Source organism: Sminthopsis crassicaudata, chromosome 5 (genome assembly GCF_048593235.1).
Source record: "Sminthopsis crassicaudata isolate SCR6 chromosome 5, ASM4859323v1, whole genome shotgun sequence".
In the NCBI taxonomy this organism is placed as follows: Eukaryota; Metazoa; Chordata; class Mammalia; order Dasyuromorphia; family Dasyuridae; genus Sminthopsis; species Sminthopsis crassicaudata.
In genome coordinates this window covers 302,240,146-302,262,645 of record NC_133621.1, presented here as the reverse complement: position 1 = coordinate 302,262,645, position 22,500 = coordinate 302,240,146, and the positions used below count along the sequence as shown (strand labels likewise).

Below are 22,500 nucleotides of genomic sequence, written 5' to 3'. Positions count from 1 at the left end.
GGGACTCTGTCCTTTGCTCCTTGAACATCAGCTGGGCGGGATGGTGTTGAGCCAGCTGTACCTGGGGTCAGAAAGACCTGAGCTAGGTCCTGTTTTAGATGCTCCCTCCTGTGTGACTCTGGGCGGCCTGCCTCGATTTCCTCACCTGTAAAATTGGGACAACAATAGCCCCTTTCCCGAATCCGGCCTGTGGTGAAAATCAAATGAGATATCCGTAAAGTATTCCCCAAATGCTAGCCATGTAGGCGACCTTGTAGCAGTGACAGACCTCCCAGGGTCTCAGTTTCCCCCTCCAAATGGGAAGAAGTGTTCTCTGCCCTCCTTCTTAGGGCAGGAGGAGAAGCAGTCCAGCTCCGGCTTCCATCCCCCATCTCTCCTCTCTCCATTGGCGTTTCGGGGCTAAATCACCCCCTCAGTCACTCCTGCACCCATCCCCTCACAGCTACACCTCCACCCCCCATCCCCCATCCCTCAGAGCAGGAAGCCCACACACCTTCCTGTGGCAAGTCAGCGGGCCATGGTCCCCATCGCTGAGCAGGGAAAGAGGGGTGGGGAGGCAACGAGAGGCTCCCAGGGGAGTCAGAGGAGGAAAGGGGGAGGGGGCGGTATGATGGACAGCGCATCCTCCTGGAAGGGGAGCCCGGGCTTAATAAAAATAACTGCAGCAAGATCTATTTATTGTGCCCGCTCTACAGCTGAGCTGGGGTGGGGTTGAGAGGGGGCAATGCTTAGAAAAGAAAAGGTCCCCTCTGATTCATGGAGCCCTGGGGAGGGCCCCGACATACTGGAAGGGCCCCTGCACTGACTGTAGGAAAACAGAATGGGCTGCAATCTGCATTGTTGGAGAGCCCCCCAACCCCCAAAGGGGATGAGAGCTCCGTCCCCAAGTGGGGGTGATTACAGCCCTTCCCATTCAGGCTCCAAAGAGCCATTTTTGTGGATCACTTTGCAAACTTAAAAGCCTGAGAAAGGCTAACTTCCTCGGGAGAGCTGGCCGGGCCAGCCTGGAGGTTAGAGTGGCCCTGCTTGCTGTGGGGGTGAACGAGGCCGTGTGTGGCCAAGGACAGAGCCTGGGGGACACTTGCATGGAAGAGGCGGGGTACAGCCAGGCGTCTCCATTCTCAGCGTTTGTGGGGAGACAGAGTCAGAGGCAGAGAAGAAATGGTCAGGGAGGTAGGAGGTGAACTGGGAGAAAGGGGCGTCTTTGAAGCTGAAGGAAGAGAATCCAGATCCTGCCAGGCTTTCCTCCAGAGAGGGGGGTCGGTTGGGCTCTTGATCACCCCCATATTTAGGGCACGGTCAATTGTTAAAAGCTGCAGAGAGGTCCAGGAGGATGAGGATCCAGAAAAAGATCCATTGCTTGGAGAGAGCTGCCATTGAAAGGGTTTGTAATCGGTGGATGGGGCCAGTGTAGACCACAAATCTGTCACAAAGGAAGAAGGTTGGGTAACCCATGGCTGGAGAGGAAGGGGGGCAAACTGAGACTCAGGTGTGGCTGGGGGGAGGCTGGGAGGAAGAACAGAGGAGGTCACCCATGCCCTCTCGGTCTCTGACTTTGTCTCTGTCTCTGTCTCTGTCTCTCTGTCTTCTCTCTCTCTCTCTCTCTCTCTCTCTCTCTCTCTCTCTCTCTCTCTCTCTCTCTCTCTCTGTCTCTGTCCCTGTTTCTCTCTCTCCCTGTCTCTGTCTGTCTGTCTCTCTCTCTCAGTCTCTCTCTCATGGTCTTTCTCTGTGTCTCTGTGTCTCTCTGTCACTATGTCTCTCTCTCTTTGTGTCTCTCTCTGAATCTGTCTCTCCGAATCTGTCTCTCTATTTGAATCTGTCTCCCTGTCTCTGTCTTTCTTTCTGTTTGTCTCTCTTTCTTTCTGTTTGTCTCTGTCTCTCTCTGTTTCTCTGTCTCTCTCTGTCTCTCTCTCAGTCTCTCTCTCTGTCTCTCTCTGTCTTTCTGTCTCTCTGTCTCTCTCTCTCTCTGTCTCTCTGTCTCTCTGTCTCTCTCTCTCTCTCTCTCTCTCTCTCTTCCTGTCTTTCTTTCTCTCTTTCTGTTTCTGTCCTTTTTCTCTCTCTCCCTGTCTCTGTCTGTCTCTCTCTCTCAGTCTCTCTCTCATGGTCTTTCTCTGTGTCTCTGTGTCTCTGTGTCTCTCTGTCACAATGTCTCTGCTCTTTATGTCTGTGTCTCTCTCTGCCTCTGTCTGTCTCTCTGAATCTGTCTCTCTGTTTGAATCTGTCTCCCTGTCTCTGTCTTTCTTTCTGTTTGTCTCTGTCTCTCTTTCTATCTCTGTCTGTCTCTCTCTCTGCTCTGATTATGTCTCTGACAATCCCTAGTCCCAGTATGTGACCCAAATGTCTTTCTCAGCCTCTTTCTACGTCTTTCTCTCTGTCCCCCTTTCTGTCTCCCCGGATCTCTGCCGCCTCCCTTGTTCTTATTTGAAGTCAGACCATTGTAGACTCTGAGAGGAGATTCTCTCTTTAAAAAGATCCTATTGCTCATCAGGTCCAACTGCTCGCCCGGGGGGGGGGGATCCCTTCTAATAGCGCTTGCCCATCTGCCGGGATGGGAGCCCCCCTTGTCGTCAAAGTAACTTGTTCACGTGGAGACACCCCTAGTTTCTTGTGCTGATTCCAGCAGGCTGGGCTCCATATAGGGAGACAGAAAGAGACAGAGAGACAGAGACAGACAGAGAGACTGAGAGATAGAGACAGACCGACAGAGAGACAGAGACAGAGACAGACCGACAGACAGGGGCCCGAAGGAGGCTTCAGGGTGGAACAATTAGCACTGTGAGAGGCAGGGAGGGACACAGAGACTTGAGGAAGTTCTGGGCACAGCCAGCCACTCAAGGCCCGGGAGCCCCAGGTACGCTCTTGCTGGGGACTGGGGGATGGGGAAGTGCATGGTGACCTCTGAAGCGCAGAGCCGGACAGGGAGGGGGGAGCTGCCCCCAAACCCGCCCCCTCCTTCCTGGGGTCCCAGCACGCCTGCCTTCAAAAGCCTTCCGGGCAGCTGGCAAGCTGCAGCTGCAGGCGGGCAGTCAAGAAGGATGCTGGGACTAGGATCTGGAGGGGCCAGCGTGAAATGTCCTTTCCTATGCTTTGATGAACTCATCAGGAAGTGCTTGCCGTGCAATCTGTACCAGACCCCCAAGGCCACTGGAGCCGGTAGGGATACTGCGCCCCCTTTCCCTTCAGCTTCCCCAATTCCCTCTCTTCTCCCCTACCTCTTCCTCACCCTCAGCCCTGTTCTCCTTTTCCTTTGCTCCCCGTCTTCCCTCCTTTCTTCTCCACTTCTCTGTCTCCTTCCCCTTTTCTTCCTTTCCCCACATCTGTAACTCTCCAATTCTCTCTGCCCTGTCTCCTCTCTCCCTTCCGCCCTCTCCCTACTGCTCCGTACCGGGTTCGGCTGAAGGCACGGGGCCTGTTTGTCAAGGAGAAGAGAAGACTTGGGGGTGGGTGGAGGTTGGGAACTGATGACTGTTTTCCAGAATTTGGAGGCCTGTCATGGAGAAGAGAGAATAGCTTTGTTCTACTAGTCGCCCACCGCTCCCCCCACTCCGGCGTAACTGGGAGCAATGGGGGGAGGTTTCAGAGAGGCTGATTTGGGCTCATCGAAAGAAAAATTTTCCTAATGAAGGCCCCTGCACTGGGGATTTCATCCAAAAGGGCCTGGGACAACCCTCAAGGGGCTTACGATCTTGGAGGAAGGGTGGAGGGCGAGTACAGATCCACACAAAATGGCAATTAATGAAAATGGGAGATAAATACAGAGGAGAGTTCCAAAAAAGTGTTCAGAGAAAGTTGAGGAGAGAGAAAATGTCTTTTTACCTGGGATGCAGAGAGAGGAAGTCAAGGAAGACTTCATGGAAGTGGCGGCATCCAAGTTGGTTCTCAGAGGAAGAAGCATTTCCAACAAATGAAAATGAGCAGGAGGCCCAGGTATAGGGGGAACTGTGTGAGCAAAGGTATGGAGGAGGGAAAAGGCAGATTAAAAAAGGAGCTGTCTCCAGCTCAGCTATCCTAGCTCTGCAAAATGCCCTATCTCCAGAAACAGTAAAAGGAGCTCTTGACATGGAGTCATGAAGAACTGAGTTTATTTTAATTTTTTTCAACATTTTTTAATTTATATATGCATGAGTAATTTTTTAAATAATATTATCCCTTGTATTCATTTTTCCAAATTATCCCCTCCCTCCCTCCACTCCCTCCCCCCCCATGACAGGCAATCCCATACATTTTACATGTGTTACAATAGAACCTAGATACAATATATGTGTGTAAATCCCATTTTCTTGTTGCACATTAATTATTAGCTTCCGAAGGTATAAGTAACCTGGGTAGACAGACAGTAGTGCTAACAATTTACATTCACTTCCCATTGAAGAACTGAGTTTAAATCTCACCTCAGACACATGTGACCATGAGCAAATCACTCACTCAGTTTGCCTCAGTTTCTTCCTCTGTAAAATGAGCCAGAGAAGGAAAGGGCAAACTACTGCATTGTCTTTGCCAAAACGATCCCACATGGGGCCGCAAAGAGTCAGATGTGACCAAAGTGACCGAACAACAACAGATTTGGAGTCCGGGGATGTGTCTTCCAATGTGGGTGCTCTCATTGACCATTGGAGGATTTGAGTTCTTTTTGACTCAATCTTATAAGTGGAGAGTCCATGAAGAGGCGAATGATGGGGGCTGGGAAAATGGGCTGGAGGCAGATTGTAAAAGCCCTCGGGGCCTGGGAGCAGAGGGATGATTCTCTCTGCTAGAAGGAGGTCAAGATCAGGACAGAAAACGACGACTCTTTGATATATTGGGTTACAGGGACTTGTGGGCCACCCAGAGGAGAGGGTCAGAGGCGAGTGGAAATGTGAAGTTTGAGCTTTGGAGAAAGAAGGGAGGGCTGATGAAGGTTCGGGAGCCTTTGGGAGGTGATAACCAAAGCAGGGGAAGTGATTGAGATCAGTAAGGATAAAGGAAAGAAACAGGACCAAGAAGGAGCAGTCAGGGAGGCAGGAGGAGAACCAGGAGGGAGCTGTATCATAACTGCTGAGAGAGGCGGGGTCATCTACCATGAGGGCTGGTCAACACAGACTGAAGTGGGGGAGGAGGCAGGCCACGGGTTTTGCAGCAAAGAAAGAAGAAAGAATTAGAGGGCCATATTAGAAAGGTACCCCCCTCTTTCCCACCTATGAAAACCCAAGGACCAGAGAACCTGTTTGTATTTCCTGTCTCCACCTATGTCTCTCTACTAATGTCTCTCTGTTTTTCTCTTCATTTCCCTTCCTGTCTCTTTCCCTCTCTCTCTCCCTCCTCCCCCTTCTCTTCTTTACTTCCTCCTTCTTCTCCTCCTCCTCTGTCTCACCTCCATTGTCTTTCTGGGATCCATGGATCACAGACTCTTGGAGTTAGCAAGGATTTGGGGAGTCCTATTCAGGACAGGAGCCTCCTTCACCTCATCCCTATCATGCAGCCTCTTGTCAAACACCTTCTGGGACAAAGCAGCCTATTGCATTATGGGGTAGCCCTAATCTCTTAGAGCCGGGGAGGCCGTAGGCGAGACAGAATGTGAGAACGGCCGGACAGCTCTCCAGTGGCCCCGGACGCTGGCTCCAGCTGCACTGGGAGGACACAAGCAGGAGGCGACTGTTAGGCCCAACAAGAGCTAACTCTCCTGGCTTGGTCCATCCTTTTCATTCCCTTCTGTTAGGCAGAGCTCTAGCCAATTAAACCAAGAGAAACTGGGGGAAATGATTCTGAAGGCAGAAGATCCGGGTTCAAATCTCAACTCTGATGTTGGAAAATCTCAAAATGGCATTACTCCCCTGGGCCTCAGTTTCCTAATCTGTAAAAATAGAGGGATGGACTCCACATCATCTGAGATCCATTACAGCTCTAGCTACTAGATCCTAGAACATACCGTAATCCTTGGCGCTCCATCCTCAACTGTCTAGAGCAGGGGTTCTCAAACTACGGCCCGCGGGCTAGATGCGGCCCACTGAGGACGTTTATGCGGCCCACCGGGTTATGGCAAATGGGCCGAGGGGCGGAGACAGATGTGAGCTTTTGTTTTTACTATAGTCCGGCCCTCCCACAGTCTGAGGGACAGGGAACTGGCCCCTATTTAAAAAGTTTGAGGACCACTGGTCTAGGGTATTAAGAATGGATGGAACCAGAGAGCAGGCGAGGGATCCCACAGTGTGATATTAGAGCCCATTGGCTTGGGAGGCAGGGATGAGAGACAGAGACAAGTTTGAGAAGGGGAAAAGGACAGACTTTCATGTCTTTCCATGGAGATCAAAGGAGGCCCTTATTGGGAAGCCAAGTACTCAGGGATCCCAGCTCCATGTCTTGGGCAGCTCTGTCAGCTGGTACAGAGGGAGAGAAATTGCCTTCCTCCTCCACCCTCTCTCCCTCCTTCCTCCCTCTGCCCTTTTCTTGTCCTCTGCTTTGTGTCACTCTCTCTCCCCTCTGCTTCCTCCCTCCATCTCTTCCCACCTCTCCTCCCTCCTCTCTCTCCCTCTTCCCCCTCTCCCAAAATCTGTCCTTCCCCTCTTCATTCTCCGTCCCCAGCTCTCCTTCTTTCTCCTGAGATGTTTTGGCTGAGCTGGAGCAGAGAAGACAAGGCACGTGTGTGGGGAGGGTTATATGAGCACACCTGAGTGTGGGCTCCTGGGTGAGAGGAAGCTTGGGGGGGGGGCTTTTTCCCTTTCAGAAAACTTGGGACTAAGGAGCTAACGTTGTTGCCTCTGGCTCAGGGAGCTTCTGCTTTCCAGGGTGTCTCCAGAATCCTTCTACCTCTTAGGAGATGAAGAGGAAGTTGTTGGGGCTGGGGCAGGCTGGGCTTCCCATCTGCTCCTCCTTCATCAATGACTTCCTGTGACTGTCCCTCTGCTTCTGCTTTCTGTCTCTCTCTCTCCTTTTTCTCCCTTACTTATAGGACCAGAAAACCTTTCTTAGAGCTGTTCTCTCTGTATGTCTGTCTCTCTGTGTGTGTATCTTTGTTTCTCTCTCTTTGGGTCTCTGTCTCCCAATCTCAATTTCTCTGTCTCTCTTTCTCTGTCTCTGTGGGTGTGTCTCTCCATGTCTCTGTCTCTCTGTCTCTCTTTCTTCTCTCTTTCTCCGTCTCTGTCTCTCTCTCTCTCATTCTCTGTGTGTATATCTGTCTCTCTGTTTTTCTCTGTCTCTGTTTCTCTCTATCTCTGTCTCTGTGCTATCTGTCATTCTCTTTATCTTTCTCTCTGTCTCTCTTTCTCTGTCTCTGTGTGTGTCTCTCCATGTCTCTGTCTCTCTCTTCTCTCTTTCTCCGTCTCTGTCTCTTTCTCTCTCATTCTCTGTGTGTATATCTGTCTCTCTGTTTTTCTCTGTCTCTGTTTCTCTCTATCTCTGTCTCTGTGCTATCTGTCATTCTCTTTATCTCTGTCTCTGTTTCTCTGTCTCTTTATCTTTCTCCTCTCTCTTATCCTGTATCCATATAAATACATGTCTCCCTGTCTATTTTTTAATCCCTATTTCTTTTTCTACCTCTATGGTTTCCTCGTTCTCTCTCCTTTGTCAGCGTCCATCTATTTCTATATTTTCCTATCTCTCTGTTTAGTCTCTGTCTTCCTTCTTTCTGGTTCTGACTTCCTCCTCTTTATCTTTTTCCCTTCCTCTCTATCTCTCTCTGTTTCTTTCTATCTCTGTCTTTGCCTTTTTCTATGTCTGCCTTTCCACCTATCTATCTCCCTGTTTTTTGTCTGTCTCTGTCTCTTTCTCTTTGTGTCTCTGTCTCTGTGTGTGTCTCTCTGTTTCTCTCTTGTCTCTGTCTCTCAATGTTTGTGTCTGTGTCTCTGTCTGTCATTTTCTTTATGTCTCTGTGTCCCTCTCTCTTTTTCTTTCTCTGTCTTTCTCCTTATCTAGCATCTCAGCTCCGGGTCTCTCTCTGTCCCCAGACAACATCTCCAGCCCCTCAGAGACAGTCACGCTGATGACTCAAGTGTCCAATACGTCGGTGACTTCGCTCTTCACCATGCTTCCGGGCCCCTACCTCCTGCTTGGGATTCCCATAGGGCTGGCGCTCGCGCTGGCCTTGCTGTACGGGCTGTTGGTGTGCGTGCTGCAGAGGCGGCCGGACCGGGCCCCGGCTGACGCGGAGGCCGGCCCCAGCAGGGAGCTAGCCCAGGGTGAGTAAGGGGGCCACACCGGAAGGATAACTCTCCTCAGCCGGTCCACACTCTTTGCTCCCTTCTGTCAATGAGTCCTAGACAGACAGACCAAGAGAGACTGGGTGAAATGGTAGAAAGGGAACTGGTTCTGAAGGCAATGGACTGGGTTCAAACCTCATCTCTGATGCTGGAAAACCTTAAAATCACATCATTTCCCTGGGCCTCAGTTTCCTAATCTGTAAAACTAGGGGGATGGACTCCACATGGTCTGAGATCCATTCCAGCTCTAGCGATAGGATCCTAGAACATACTATAATCCTTGGAGCTCCATCCCCGAGCCCTGGGAGCCTTGATCTTTGGGCGAGGTGGGACACGGAGTCAATGATTCCTTAGGCTCCCTCCTGCTCCAGAGGCCATGACTGAGGGGTCAGCCTCGTTGGCTGGGAGCTCCCAGAGGGGTCTCCTTCCTCAGGAGGAGGTCTCTCAGTGAGGGGCTCCCAGAGTCCTAGATGTCAGCTCATCTAAGTCCCCTCAGCTCAAGAGGAGGAAACTCATGGAGGCAGTGACTTCCACAATAGCCAAGGAGAGAGCCCGACTGGAGAAGTGACAAGATCCGGAGCACGAGGAAGTCAGAGGCCCTTTCGGCCATCTTGTTTTTATGTATAGATGAAGAAGACAGGGCCCCCCAGAGGAGATTTGAACTCAGGGCCTCAGATTTCATGTTTCTGGCATTCTAGGATCAGGAGAGTGGGGCAGAAACCCTGTGTGGGGTGGCAATGGGAAGTTTAGGAGGAGGATGGAGGAAGAGAAGGGGGAATGGAGGAGGAAGAAGGGAAGGGAGGATGGAGGAGGAAGAAGGGAAGGGGGAATGGAGGAGGAAGGGAAGGGAGGATGGAGGAAGAAGAAGGGAAGGGGGAATGGAGGAGGGAAAAGGGAAGGGAGGATGGAGGAGGAGGAAGGGAAGGGAGGATGGAGGAGGAGGAAGGGAAAGGAGGATGGAGGAGGAGGAAGGGAAGGGAGGATGGAGGAGGAGGAAGGGAAGGGAGGATGGAGGAGGAGGAAGGGAAGGGAGGATGGAGGAGGAGGAAGAGAAGGGGGAATGGAGAAGGAAGAGGGAAGCCTGGGCCCTACCTCCCTCACCTCCATCCCCTCTCATCAGCTCTTGCTCTTCCCCCAGGGGCTAACCTTCCCCCTCACCAGGAACCTAAAGCCTTGCAGACTGATGACAGTAACCCGAGCGAAGACCATGACCAGCACCCCCTGCAGGAGTGTGATGGCGCTCCCGAGCCCTCCTCGGTGCCCAGCCACAGCTTCCCTGTGCCAGCCACGGAGCTGGGGGCCATGGTGCTCGTCACCACCAAGACTATCACCTCGGAGCTGTAGCGGAAGGACCTGGCTGTGAAAGGGCTGCTCCACCTGCTCCATTGGGAGCTTGTGGACCTCCTGCCTCCTGGGCCTGCCTACAGAGATAGCGGAGAAGCCACGGAAGTCACAAGAGCTGAGTTCAAATCTTGCTACTTCATAGTTACAGGACTTCAGGCCAGCCCTTCTCACCTCCTGGGTCAAACAGAGGGGGTGGGGGAATTCACTTGTAAAGTTCCCATCAGCGCCAAGGGGCTAATCCTTCCCGGGGTTCCTTCCAAGCCCTCCTCCCTGACAACCCTCCCCAAGCCCTGGCGTTGGGCCGAAGCCCTCCAAGGAGGGCTGGGGGCTCTCTAGACCTTCTCTAAGCCAAAGATTGTGGCCGGGGCACCCCTCCGGGCCCCTCTAGCTCTGGCCTTCCACGCCACTTTGCCAGTTCCCTTTGTGTTCCATCTCTGCTGCTCACGCCAGCCCTCCGTCCCAAGGAGCAGCGGGGCTCAGCCAAAGAGAGTGGATTTCTGAATCGGGGATCCTGAGTCTGAATCCTGGCCCTGGCTTCCTGGGTGATCTCTCACTGCCTCAGTTTCCTCCTCTCTTAAATGAGCTTCAGGAGTCTATGATCTTTGCTCAGTCTGTTCTCTACTTGTTATACATAATAGGGATTTCAAGTCCCATGGGGGCCAGGGATGCGCCATGTGACCTTTGGAAAGCTCCCTTCCCCTGGTGGTCCCCAAAGGACCTTCCCAGTCAAAATCCTGCAAGGCCCAAAGTCTCCCATCCAGTCATTTCCTGAGGCAAGATGGCCCCAGGCAGTCTCAGAAGCAAGTTAGTCTCCTTAAAATTGTAAGGAAGCGAGAGCCCTCGAGGCTCCGGAGAAGTCCAGCAGGGCTCACCCATGAGTCCAAATGTTCTCGGGGAGAAAAAAAAGTCAGCCCGCCCTTACAGAGCAGCGAGCGAGCGAGAAGCTGGCGACAAGGTAATGAGCTATTTGAGCTTGGCTTCCAAGTGGAGGGAGTTAGACAAGAAAAGTGGGTCAGGTACCAGCAAAACCCCCTAATTTTGCTTGGAAGTCAAGGATTCATGATCCTGTAGCCTGACACAAATTCCCCCACAGAATCCTTCCTTCACAAGGCTATTATGCTAAGCATCTCATGCCCCCTTCTCCAAATGGGGGGGAGTCTCTCTCTCTCTCTCTCTCTCTCTCTCTCTCTCTCTCTCTCTCTCTCTCTCTCTCTCCCTCTCTCTCTCTCTCTCTCTCTCTGTCTCTCTCTCTGTCTCTCTCTCTCTCTCTCTCTCTCTCTCTCTCTCTCTGTCTCTCTCTGTCTCTCTGTCTCTCTCTCTCTCTGTCTCTCTCTCTGTCTCTCTCTCTGTCTCTCTCTCTCTCTCTTTCTGTCTCTGTCTCTGTCTCTGTCTCTGTCTCTCTCTCTCTCTCTGTCTCTGCTTTCCCTCTGTCTCTGTCTCTCTGTCTTTCTCTGTCTCTGTCTCTCTATCTCTGTCTCTCTCCTTGTGTCTGTTTTTATCTCTGACTTTCTCTGTTCATCTGTCTCTGTCTCTGTCTCTGTTCTCTCTGTTTTTCTGTGTGTCCGACTGTCTCTGTCTGTCAGTCTATCTCCATACAGACATGCATACATATTCTAGCCAGAAGAGGCCCACCTAGAATTTCCTCCGAGTCTCCAGGAGGCAGACTAAATAACTTCTCCAACATGTCACATGTAAGCAGGTAAAAGCTTTTGGCAACCGAGATGTCCTGAAGTCCTGGGGGTTGGGAGGTGAGAAAGGGAATAGAACTCCTGTAAACTTGAGACCCCTATAATTGAGAAGGAGACAAGTTTTTCCCTGCAAGAAACCCAGGAAAATGAGCTGGATTAAACAGAAACCCGTCAGGAGTGAACTTAATCGGTAGCTAGCTGTTCCCGTTCCTTCCAGTCTTCCACCATATGGGGGGGTGTCTCTTGGGAAAGGCAGAATGAGCTCCTCTGGTTCGGTCACCAGCAGGCCTCGGGGAAGTCGGGAGCCACAGCCAGCTCTGGGTTCCGGTGATTCTGTGACGCTGAATCTTTCCCTACCAAACGGAAATGTTAGAGAGAGAAACATGCAAATCTTCAAGTGATGTTTAGGGTTCCATCTTAAACATGTGTAATGTGAATTATCTGGGGCCACTTCACTGTCACGCTTTAAGACTGCAATAAAGAGTTCTTTTTTATTGAATTCATAATTGGCCAGACTGAGTTTTGCATTCTCCCTCCTCCCTGGGCCTCCCCCGGTGTGAGGCAGGCCAGTGAACTCCCTGGGGAGCTCTCACATGCACGGGGGGACATACAGGGCGGGCCAGAGACTCAGAGGGACTCTTGGAGAAGCCACAGCCTCCTCCGTCTATGGGTCCAGAGGCTGGCTCCCAATCCAAGATCAGAACCTGCCCTTTCCTTACCTGCCTTACCCTTCAGCTAGCACTCATCTGTTGTTTTATGGCATGCAAAACACCTTACAAACATTATCTCACTTGATCCTTGTAACAGCCCTGGGAGGAAGGTGTTATTATTATTCCCATTTTCCAGATGAGGAAACTGAGGCAGTCTAGTAAGTGACTGTGGCTGGATTTGAATTCAGAACTTCCTGACTCCAGGGCCGGAGCTTTATGCCTTGTGTTGCTGCCTTCACGATCACACCTTGCTCAGAATACACAGACCACCTGGGGGACACTTCGGGGGAATGGAAAGGTTAGGTCAGTGGCGTTCAAGCTGCCCTCTCTAACTTCCAAAGCAGGTAGATGGTGTAGAGAAGTATACCTGGAGTCGGGAAGAACTGAGTTCAAATCCTCCCTCAGACATTTATTCTCTGTGTGACTCTGAGCAAATCCCTTAACAACTTTGAGCCTCAGTTTCTTCATCTGTCAAATAGGCTTAAGTCACCTACTTCTTGAGGATGTTGTGAAAATAAAATGAAATAAAATATACAAAGGTTTTTTTGCAAATCTTTTCACCATGTCAGAGTTTTAGGACTAGAAAGGACCCCACAGGCCATGATCTAGCCCGAGCCTCCACTTTATAGAGTGGGAAATGACTTGTTCAAAGCCAAGCAGACATTATGTGTCAGAGCTGGGATTTTAACCCAGCTTCTTAAATAGAAACGAGGAAGCTGACATTTAGGGGAACGTATTGGTAGCGTTTCTGGAGCTTTTGGGGGCAAAAGCACTGGCTATATCTCTTCTCGAGAAGCCTGTTTAGAGATATACCATCAGAAGCTAGGTTTTTGGTTAAAGGATGGTCTTTAGGGAGCCCCTTTGAGGGACCCATTGACAGCTAAGTCCTCGAGGGCCCTTGGTATCACACCAGCCCAGGTTGGAGGGGAATTCCGATCCCAAGCCTCTCCCCTGGACCTCCTACCCCTCGCTGGCTTCTCATACAGCTTCCTACCCCCTCCCAAAGCCCTCACCCCCATGGTTCTCTGGCAGTTCCATAGTCTAGGGTTCCACGTTCTCTGGTGATGATCCAAGCTCCTGTGTTCTAGAATGCTGTACTATAGCAATGATGTAATCAAAGCCATTGTTCTAGAATAAAGGTCCCCAAACCAAGGTGATCATACCTTCGGGGTACAGGGAATATTTGGTGTCTATGGTGCTGTGTCAGTAACAAAGTGATTGTTAGTGAGAAAATTGCAGATCATGCCTCTGAAAAACGTGAAAGGAACGGCTGAAGGAATGAAGCTTAACAACCATCTCGATCACGCTGTTCTCCCCTCTGGGAAACTCATCATCGCAGGCCGAGATTTCCCCCCAAATAGGAGTTGAGATCCGAGAGCACGGGGATCTAGAGACTAGGATTCTAACCTGATGAAATCTAGAACCTGCATATCTTGAGCATAGAGTCCCAGCACATGGTCTTCTAGAATACAGAATTCAGAAAAATCCAGCTGCTGCCTGTGGCCGCTGCATTTGGTCCTTGGTTTCTAATCTGGAGCAGAGGAACCTAGAAGACAGGTTCCCGGACCTTTTTCAGCCCTCATAACCCTTGGTTTATAGGCTGCCTTCTCTTTTCAATATGAAAGGAGATTGGTTCTAGAGTTTCCCATGCATATATGTAAAAGAAACAAAACAAGTACATTTTTTAAAAAAACAATTTTATTTGCTAATAATTTTTTCTAGAAACACCGAGTCATTAAATGCTCATCAGAACACAATGAAATAAATTAGTGACTTTCTCGATTCTACGTGGAACTTTTTAGAGATCCCCCTTCAACAAGTCAAATTTTATTTGCGAATTAACTTTTGCCCGTGACACTGAGTCATAAAATGCTCATCAGAACACAGTGAAATACCTAGGATATACTATAAAATACTATAAGATATTTAATATGTATGGGAATACCTGCCATCTAGGGGAGGGGGTGGAGGGAAGGAGGGAAAAAATTTGGAACAGAAAGGAGAACAAGGGATAATGTTGTAAAAAAAAATTACCTATGCATATGTACTGTCAAAGAAAATGTTATCATTATAAAAATTAATAATAAAAAAAAAGAACACAGTGAAATCAATCAGTGACTTGATTTTCCTTGTCCATCATTAGCCTCCATTGAACTTTTTCGCGAGATCCCCCGGAACAAATTGAATTTTTAGTTTGTTTCTTGCCTGGGACTTGTGGGAGACCAGGCCCGAGAGTCCAGGTTTGGGAATCCCTCGCTCTTCAGCACGTACGCTAGAATTCTATTTCATGGAGCGCTGTGTTCCCCAAGTGGAACTCCACACTCCAGAAGTTTGAGGCAGGATTTTACTGTATTCAATTATTATTATTATTAAGGGTATATTGTTCATTCCTGGGCGCTGGAGCAAGTGCTTTGGAAACCAGGATAAAAGCAGACATTCTCTGTTCTGGAATGGCTCCATCCTTCCCTCCTTCAGTCTTCTCCACAGCAGTTACAGAGGGGACTGCTTCAGGAGCTGGACAGATCCAGCCTCATTCATCCTGCCTTTCTTCTGTGCTCTCCCTGGGCTTGATCCCGTGTGTCCATGAACAGGGAGTCAGAGAAAGTGAGCCTTTTGTACCACTGGCAGCTGAATTATCCAAAGCTCTGAATTGCTCATGCTTTCCTCATCCCCCCGCAGGCTTCTCTCCTGGCTCTGCTGGGCCAGGGCTGGGGAGAGCGACCAGGGCAGGCTACAGTGGCTCCCCTAGCCTCAAGGGTCACCCAGGGAAAAGGATTCCCTTTAACCGAGGAGCCAAGTCACAAGACTGGGCCCGTTTCAGTTTCTGCTCTTGTTTTCCTGGCTGTAGACATTTCCCTTTTCTCCCCCCCCCCCATGTTCTCTGTGTCCTCCAGGAGAGGCTAGAGGGTTCTCTCCCTGTAGCAGAGGGGTCAGGTTGGACACTACGAAGGACATCCCGGCCTTCAGAGCAGCACTCCTCCCCAGTGTGCTGCTGGGTTTTCCTGGAGGGAGGCAGGGGAGAGGCGGGGCTCCCCAGAAGGCCCCAAGGGAGCCTCAGGAGTGGAGAGAAGGGAACCTGCTCAAGTCTTGGTTCCCTTTGTAACTTTCCGAGGCCCTTTTTCACTTCCTCCCCTGAAGGGAGGAGGAAGGATGGGCAGTCTGGCTGCTCCGGCTGGGGGGGGGGGATGAGTCACCCTCAGCCCGGGGTCTGTGGTCAGTCCCACCTCTATCTCCCGCCACAAACCCAGAGGTGAGAACCCAAGGGTCACAGCTGCAGAGCTCTAAGGAACCGGCCCCTCTTTTTACAGGGGTTTAGTTACTCGCCTAAGGTCATACAGTTAGTAAATGCCTGAGTCAGGATCTGAACTCCCAAGATGTATGTAGTGTACCATAGGAGCTATATAATCCATAAGATGGCCGTGGGTCCCCCTGCAACCCGAGTCACCTGGACCAGAGCCCTGGGTCTCCCTCCTCCCCGCAATCGCCTTACACTTTGAGCCGTTCTACTGAAATCCTTGTTTCTACACACACACACACACACACACACACACACACACACACACACACAGCTTGTTCCCTGGTAGTGGAAATACTGTGTCATATTTCATAGTTAGGAAGGAAGGGTTCGTGAGCATGTGTTGACTCATGTATTTTACATTCATTTGCTTTCCTCTTAAATGATGAATTATCATCAAATATCAGAAATATCAGGGCAGCTAGGGGGCGCAGTGGATAGAGCACCAGCCTTGAATTCAGGAGGACCAGAGTTCAAACCTTATCTCAGACATTTAACACTTCCTGGCTGTGTGACCCTGGGCAAGTCACTTAACCCCAATTGCCTCAGCAAAATATATATAATAGTTTTGTCATCTCCCTCATTAGGCTGGGAGCTCCAGGAGAGCAGGAACTCTCTCTGGCCTTTCTTGTCACCCCAGAGCTTGGTACAATGCCTGGGACAGAAAAGTGTTTAACCGTCGACACTGACTGACTAATATGGAACAAAGCAGAAATGTGGGTGAGCCTCTCTCATCCCTTCGATCATGAGATCTAAGCCTAAGCTTAGAAGGAACCTCAGAGGCCATCTGGTCCAGCTCCCCCTCCCATTTTACAGGTGAGGAAACTGTGGCACAGGGAGGTGATCAAGGCTGCCCCTGTGATAAACACAAAAGGCGGGATTTCCTTTTTTAAAATTTTTATGGAAGCTTTTTTCATTTACAAACCATATGCATGGGTAATTTCTAAGCATCGACCCTTGCAAAAGGCAGGAGTTCATCAGCAAACTTCTCAGCTGGCTTCGCTGGCTGAGGTGAGCCTCCACGATGAGCCAGGGGCTGGGGACAAACGAGATCTTCAAGGTCTTTTAGGTCACAGTTAGGAATAGAGAAATAAGGTGAAGAACTTAGAAGAATATCTGAATTCTTTTTCTGTATTTTATTTTCATGATTTCAGTGTTTCCCTATGACCGGTATATATGTGCAGGCCCATATTTACTTGAGCCTCGGCCAGCTATAACCTTATTTACTGAACCTGAGCTGATGACATTTCTCAGAATTTGACATTTATCGAGATTTAGTCTATTAGCTGGACCACTAACCTGCTTGATTAGGCCTGAAGACCTGATTTCGGAGAAACAGAAACCTTCCATTCCAATCTCTCCCAACAGCAGCAACCAATTAGAGGCCTCCTCCTCATGATGGGGTGGCTCATCCTCCAGAGGTTTTAATAATCAATTTTTCTGCTTTCTACTGATATGAGTAGTCATTTTGGGGAAGGGTCGTAATCTCCAGATGAATTAAGGGTGGTCTTCAGATAGATTGACTGTGATCAGTTTCCTGAGACAGATTCCAAAGCCAGAACAGAAGCTCCAAGGTCAGGGGACCCCAAAATCACATAACATCAATTCCAACTGGAGGAGTAAGTTCCCAGAGGATCGGGCAAGGCCATTGTTGTTCAAAGATTGACTTAGTTATAGGACTGGTTCCTGAATGAGGAAATCAAGAACAATAAAAACCTTAGTCCTAATTGAATAATTAGTTATTTTTAAAAATTTATTATTATTATTTTTTTTGGCTGAGGCAGTTGAGGTTAAGTGACTTGCCCAGGGTCACACAGCTAGGAAGTGTTAAGTGTCTGAGACCAGATTTGAACTCGGGTCCTCCTGAATTCAGGGCTGGTGCTCTATCCACTGCGCCACCTAGCTGCCCCAGAATAATGAGTTATTAACGTGATAAAAATCATTTCTCTCAAAGATTTCCCCCCATTTAACCAGTTTTTCTTATTCTGGATGTATTAATATTGTCTCTGCAGAACTTTTTCGGTTTCAAGTAACCAAAATTTTGTTTCATTTTTGTAACTGCCTTTACTTTTTGTTTGGCTAAGAATACGACGCCTCTTCCGCCTGGTAAGAAATGAGATGTGTAAGATGCGCTTGCTCCTTGATTTGGGTATAGGTGCCAAATGATGTTAGGCACCAAATGTTGGGTTCTGGTCTTGTGGAGAATTCTTCGAAGTTAGGTGTGGTTAGCAGAGGAATTGATATTTACTTTGCCTGAGCTGATGGTATTTCTCAGTATTTGAATTTTATCGATATTTATTCTATTAGCTGGACCACTATCTGCTTGATTAAGCCTGAAGGCCTGATTTTTCTGTTTCCTAGAAATCAGGAGATTTGGGGGAAAGAGAAACCTTCCATTCCAGTCTCTCCGAGTAGCAACAACCAATTAGATGCCTCCCCTTCCCCTCCTCAAGAGCTTTCTCTTTCTTATCTGGCGATGGGACGGCTCATCCTCCGGAGGTTTTCAATAAACAACTTTTCTGCTTTTTACTGAGTGATCTCTGAGCAGCCATTTTGGGGAAGGGCCTTCTACATTCCTCACAGTTAGGAGGCCTCAGGTCCTCTCTGGGGTTATTAATTCTGAATTTGTAACTTCCCTTTCCCCTTGCAAACATAGCAGGGGGTCAGGGCTGGAAGGGTCTAACTCTTTTATTCTACAGAGGAAGCCCAGAATTTAGAAAGGCTGTGAAAGTTAGGAAGTGTCCAAAGAGAAGCCTTTTAGGGCCCGATGAGATCTTGTGATTGTCTAGTATAACCAGTCCCTTCCAATTACAGAGGGGGAAACTGAGGGGGCAAGGGGGAAAGGTCACACAGAAGCGACTGAGCCAGGACTTGCTCCCGTGTGTTTCGTTGGAGAAGGGAATGAAAGTTGGGAATGGAAGTTCCTGGAGATGGGCCATCTGAGGGGAGAAAGGGTCCTCAGTGTGGAGGTTCACCCTTAGCCGAGGAAGCCAGGTGAGAAGTTTGCTGATTGAAAAAAAAAGAGACAAAGGTCCAGCTGGCTCAATGGCCGGGGACTTCCCAGAGGCTGAGATGGGGCTGGAAGTCTCCCAGATAGGATCCAGAGATCTGGTGATCTTTAGGAAGCTATAAAGGGTGAAAGCCCGGGACTGCCTGGTTCCCTGGAGAGGATGATGGCCCAGAAGAACATTGAGGATCTGCCGGCCTTTCTTCCAGGGCTGGATGATCCAGCCAGCTAGGGATTCTAGAGAGGCTGCAGTGGGAGGGGATGGAGTGGGGGGGGGGACCCCACCTGTTCTCCCCAGCTCCTGTCAATCTTGGAGAAGCCATCCTGCCTCCCCGGACTTGCCTTGGTTTCCCCTCACTGGGCAGATGAATACTAAGGCTCCTTCTCTCTAAGCCTGTCATTTTGCAACAAAGTGCCCCCTCCATCCTCACCCTGGGTAAATGACTCAGTTCTGATGCTCCTGCCTTATCCCCAGCAGGGGTCTTCTCCTCTTCTGGTGCCTCTTGGGAGGAAGGGAGGGAGGAGCTGGGAAAGAAAGGGCAGATCATGACTTGCTCCCGACGGAAAGTTGACTCTCCATGGGTGACTCATAGAATTCCAGCAGCCTTTAAAGGGGCCCCCGAGACAATCGCAGCCAGCCCCCTCATTTTGTGGAAATTGAGAGAAGGGACTCGCAGACGTGAAAAGAACAAGACTCATTTTGCTTGGCTTCGGGGAGTGGGATCCCAAGGAGGGATTGGAAAACTGGGAGTTCTCGGTGCTCTGCAGGAGGAAGGAGGAGGAGGAGGGTGCTTGGAACTCCTCAGAACCCTGCTCTGACCCCAACTGGAGCGCCATATATATTTTCATTATTGTCTTCATCACCCAGTCTCCCAGCATCTCTTGCCACTCCCCTCAAACTGGGATCTCTCAGTGAAAAATTTAAAAAGTAAGGAAAACGCAGAGGAACTAATATGAAGAGAGTCTGATGTTACAGGGAATGTTCCCCTCCGATAGTGGACAGGGGGAGGGGGGGCATTGATCTGGCAACAAATGGACAGGACACTGGATCAGGCCAGGGTTCAAATCATCAACCTGAGACTTATCTAAACTCTTTTTCTGGGACTCGCTTTCCCACCTATAAAAAGGGGATGAGTTAGACTAAGCAATCCCTAAAATCTCTTTCAACTTTGATGTTCTCCATAATTCTATAAAACAGCCAGTCTGGAGAAAACTTTTAGGGTCTTGGGAAGTGACCCCAATATCACATGAGGATAAGTTAAAGGAAGCAGAGATGTTTAGCCTGGAGAAAAAAAAAGTGATTCAGGAAGATTAAAACTGCTGCCTTCAAGTATCTGAAGGACAGTCATGGGAAGAAGGATTTGACGTATTCTCCTAGGAATATTGGGTAGCTGGATTCAGTTTGATGGCAAAGAAAAGCAGCTGAATGGGCTCCTCAGAAAGGTAAGGAGTTCCCTGTCATAGGAATTATTCAAACCTCCTTCTCCTCCTCCTCCTCCTCCTCCTCCTCCTCCTCCTCCTCCTCCTCCTCCTCCTCCTCCTCCTCCTCTTCCTCCTCCTCCTTCTTCTTCTATTCTTCAGTTTTCTTCTTCTTTTCTTCTTTTTTCTTCTTTTCTTCTTTTTTCTTCTTCTTCTTCTTCTTCTTCTTCTTCTTCTTCTTCTTCTTCTTCTTCTTCTTCTTCTTCTTCTTCTTCTTCTTCTTCTTCTTCTTCTTCTTCTTCTTCTTCTTCTTCTTCTTCTTCTTCTTCTTCTTCTTCTTCTTCTTCTTCTTCTTCTTCTTCTTCTTCTTCTTCTTCTTTTTTAAATAATAATAATAGCTTTTTATTTCCCCAAATACATGCAAAGATAATTTTCAACACTCACCCTTGCAAATCCTGGTTTTCCAAATTTTTCTCCCTCCCTCCTTCTTCCCCTCCCCTAGACAGCATGTGATCCAATAGAGGTTAAACATGTCCAACTCTTGTAAACATATTTTCACATTTCTCTTGCTGCGCAAGAAAGAGCAGAACAAAAGGGGAAAAATGAGAAAGAAAAAACAAGCAAACAAACAACAAAAATGGGGGAAATGTTGTGCTGTGCTCCACACTCGGTCCTACAGTCCTCCCTCTGGGTGCAATGGCTCTCTCCATCCCTCATTATTGAGTAGAGCCTCAGCCCTCAGAGATGGTCATCCCCTAATCTTGTTGTTGTTGTGTACAACGTTCCCTTAAGCCACTCTCCCACACTGGGAATAGGCAGGACCTTTTAGCTCAGATTCTGGAGCGCTGAGCACTGTCCGGGGCACTCAGGGGAGGACTCCCTGGACACTGCTTGACTGGACAAGGAGGACTTCAGTTTGCCTTCATCAGTGTGGGAAGAGACTGCGGCTCAGTGCTCCTTCCGGGTGGTTCTGGAACACCTCAGAATGGAGCAGAAACTGAAGCCTCAACCTGCCCCTCCTCCCCAAGGTTATGTGAGTTGCTGAAGGTCACACAGCCAGACGGGAGGTGAGCAGCCACAGGAATGGAGCGGGGATGGCTCCTACCTCTGGGCCTTGGGTGTGGGATGGGGTGAGGGGGTGGAGGGTGGTGGTAAAGCGGGGGCCAGTATCTGCCCCCCATCCAAACCCCGGACTGCCACCAGGTGGCACCAGGAGTCTGCTCATGGAACCCAAGCTCGGGTCTTTAGCTCAGCCAGCCCAGCTGGGCTGCCTCCCACCCAGCCCGGGCGATGAGTCCCTTTTGGGCAGAGCGGTGCTGGGTGGGGCCTCCATGGGGGGCCGGGGGCCCTAGCATCTTCCCGGGAGAAGCCCCCCGCCCTCCATCTGTGAGGGGGAGCAGAGTCCCCTCCCTCCCCCTTAATGACAATAATTAGGCAGTCCCCACCGGGGCTGCCGGGGCTGAGGAACCAGATGGCTGGGATCTTGGGGACACTGAAAGGCGCGGGCTCAGAGACTGGAGGCCCTTGGGCACCGGCTCACCCAATGGAAAACCGCCTTCTGGAGGTGTGATTAGGAGAGTGGGCCGCAGCGTCCGGGGTCAGATCCCACTTCTGACACCCACTAACCGGTTGTGTTCTCCCGGGAGCCCCTCGAAGGCAGCGCCCGGCCCACTTCTGTCTGTCTCCTTTGCCTGCCACTTGGGCAGATTAATCAATCAAGAGACTTTTATTAGGCTCCTACTATGTGCCGGGCACCGTGCTACACTGGGATACAAAAAAGAGCAGAAGTCAGCGCCGGTCCGCAGGGGACTTACAACCTAATTATTAGATTATAAATAAATGTTTGTTGATGGACTGGTTGATTGTTGCTGGCTGGGTGACCTCAGGCAAAGTCCTAGACATCTCTGAGCCTCTAAGAATGTAAGTTCTAGATTGTCCCGGGTTCTAAATCATCTCCTCTCGCAGGAGGGGGCAGGCCCTAAAGGTCACCTGAGCCCCTCTTCATTTAACAGAGAAAGAAACCGAGGCTCAGACAAGATCACGCGGGGGGAGTGATGGACGATGGGACTGGACGCCAGGTCCTGACTCTCCCCGGAACCACAGGGCCCCTCCAGGCTGGGGTTTAGGACCCAGGACGGTGGCCGTGCTTCGTGCCAGCTGGGCGCCGTGGCGCAGGCGCTGGCCGTGGGATGTTTGGCCTGGAGAGGAGGAGACGGTTAATGAGGGGCCGGAGAGCCGACTGCGCCTATCTGAGGGGCGCTCGGCGGAGAGAGGCTGGCTCTTCTCGGTCCCACAGCGCAGGCACAGGGGGCAGAGAGAGGCTCGGGCTGGCGGGACGGGGCTCCAGGGGCCTCCTGGGTGCAGGAGGGTCTGAGCAGAGAAGCCTTCCTGGGCCAGGACTCTGGAGGGCCCAGGACCGGCCCGCAAACAGCCCACCTGCAGCCAGAGAGGGAGGCAGAAAGCCTCGGACAATGCATGGGCTCTGAAAGCTTGTGTGGAGGCGCCAGCAGAAGCTCCCTGTCTCTCAGTCCCTGTCTCTGTCTGTCTTTCTTTCCCTCTCTTTCTCCCTCCCTCCTCCTCTCTCCTTCCCCCCTCTCTGTCTCCTTCCTCTTTCTCTCCCCTTCACTCTCTCCCCCCCTCTCTGTCTCTTTCTCTTTGTGTCTGTGTCTCTCCCCTCTGTCTCTTTCTGTCTCTGTCTCTCTCTCTCTCTCTCTCTCTCTCTCTCTCTCTCTCTCTCTCTCTCTCTCTCTCTCTCTCTGTCTCTGTCTGTCTCTGTCTCTCTCTCTCTGTCTCTGTCTCTCTCTCTCTGTCTCTGTCTCTCTGTCTCTGTCTCTGTCTCTGTCTCTCTGTCTCTGTCTCTCTCTCT

General features: G+C 50.2%; 1 protein-coding gene and 1 long non-coding RNA gene across 2 annotated transcripts in view; one reads left to right on the top strand and one right to left on the bottom strand.

Annotated features, from left to right (window-relative positions):
* The window catches only part of LOC141545006 (uncharacterized), a 14,242-nt gene extending 372 nt beyond the window's left edge, over positions 1 to 13,870 (bottom strand). Inside the window, exons 1-6 of the long non-coding RNA XR_012482848.1 lie at positions 12,927 to 13,870; positions 11,148 to 11,556; positions 8,015 to 8,227; positions 3,817 to 3,939; positions 3,386 to 3,487; positions 1 to 145 (exon numbers count right to left, since the gene is read on the bottom strand). The exon at positions 1 to 145 is cut by the window's left edge and continues 372 nt beyond it. This is a non-coding gene — a long non-coding RNA (uncharacterized LOC141545006). The remainder of the gene's footprint in view (positions 146 to 3,385; positions 3,488 to 3,816; positions 3,940 to 8,014; positions 8,228 to 11,147; positions 11,557 to 12,926) is intronic.
* TNFRSF13C (TNF receptor superfamily member 13C) lies at positions 2,040 to 11,709 on the top strand. Its single transcript, XM_074271848.1, has 3 exons — positions 2,040 to 3,153; positions 7,920 to 8,150; positions 9,310 to 11,709. The coding sequence occupies exons 1-3, from the start codon at positions 2,877 to 2,879 to the stop codon at positions 9,513 to 9,515; spliced, it is 714 nt and encodes a 237-aa protein (XP_074127949.1). The 5' UTR covers positions 2,040 to 2,876; the 3' UTR covers positions 9,516 to 11,709.
* Positions 13,871 to 22,500: the final 8,630 nt, after the last annotated feature.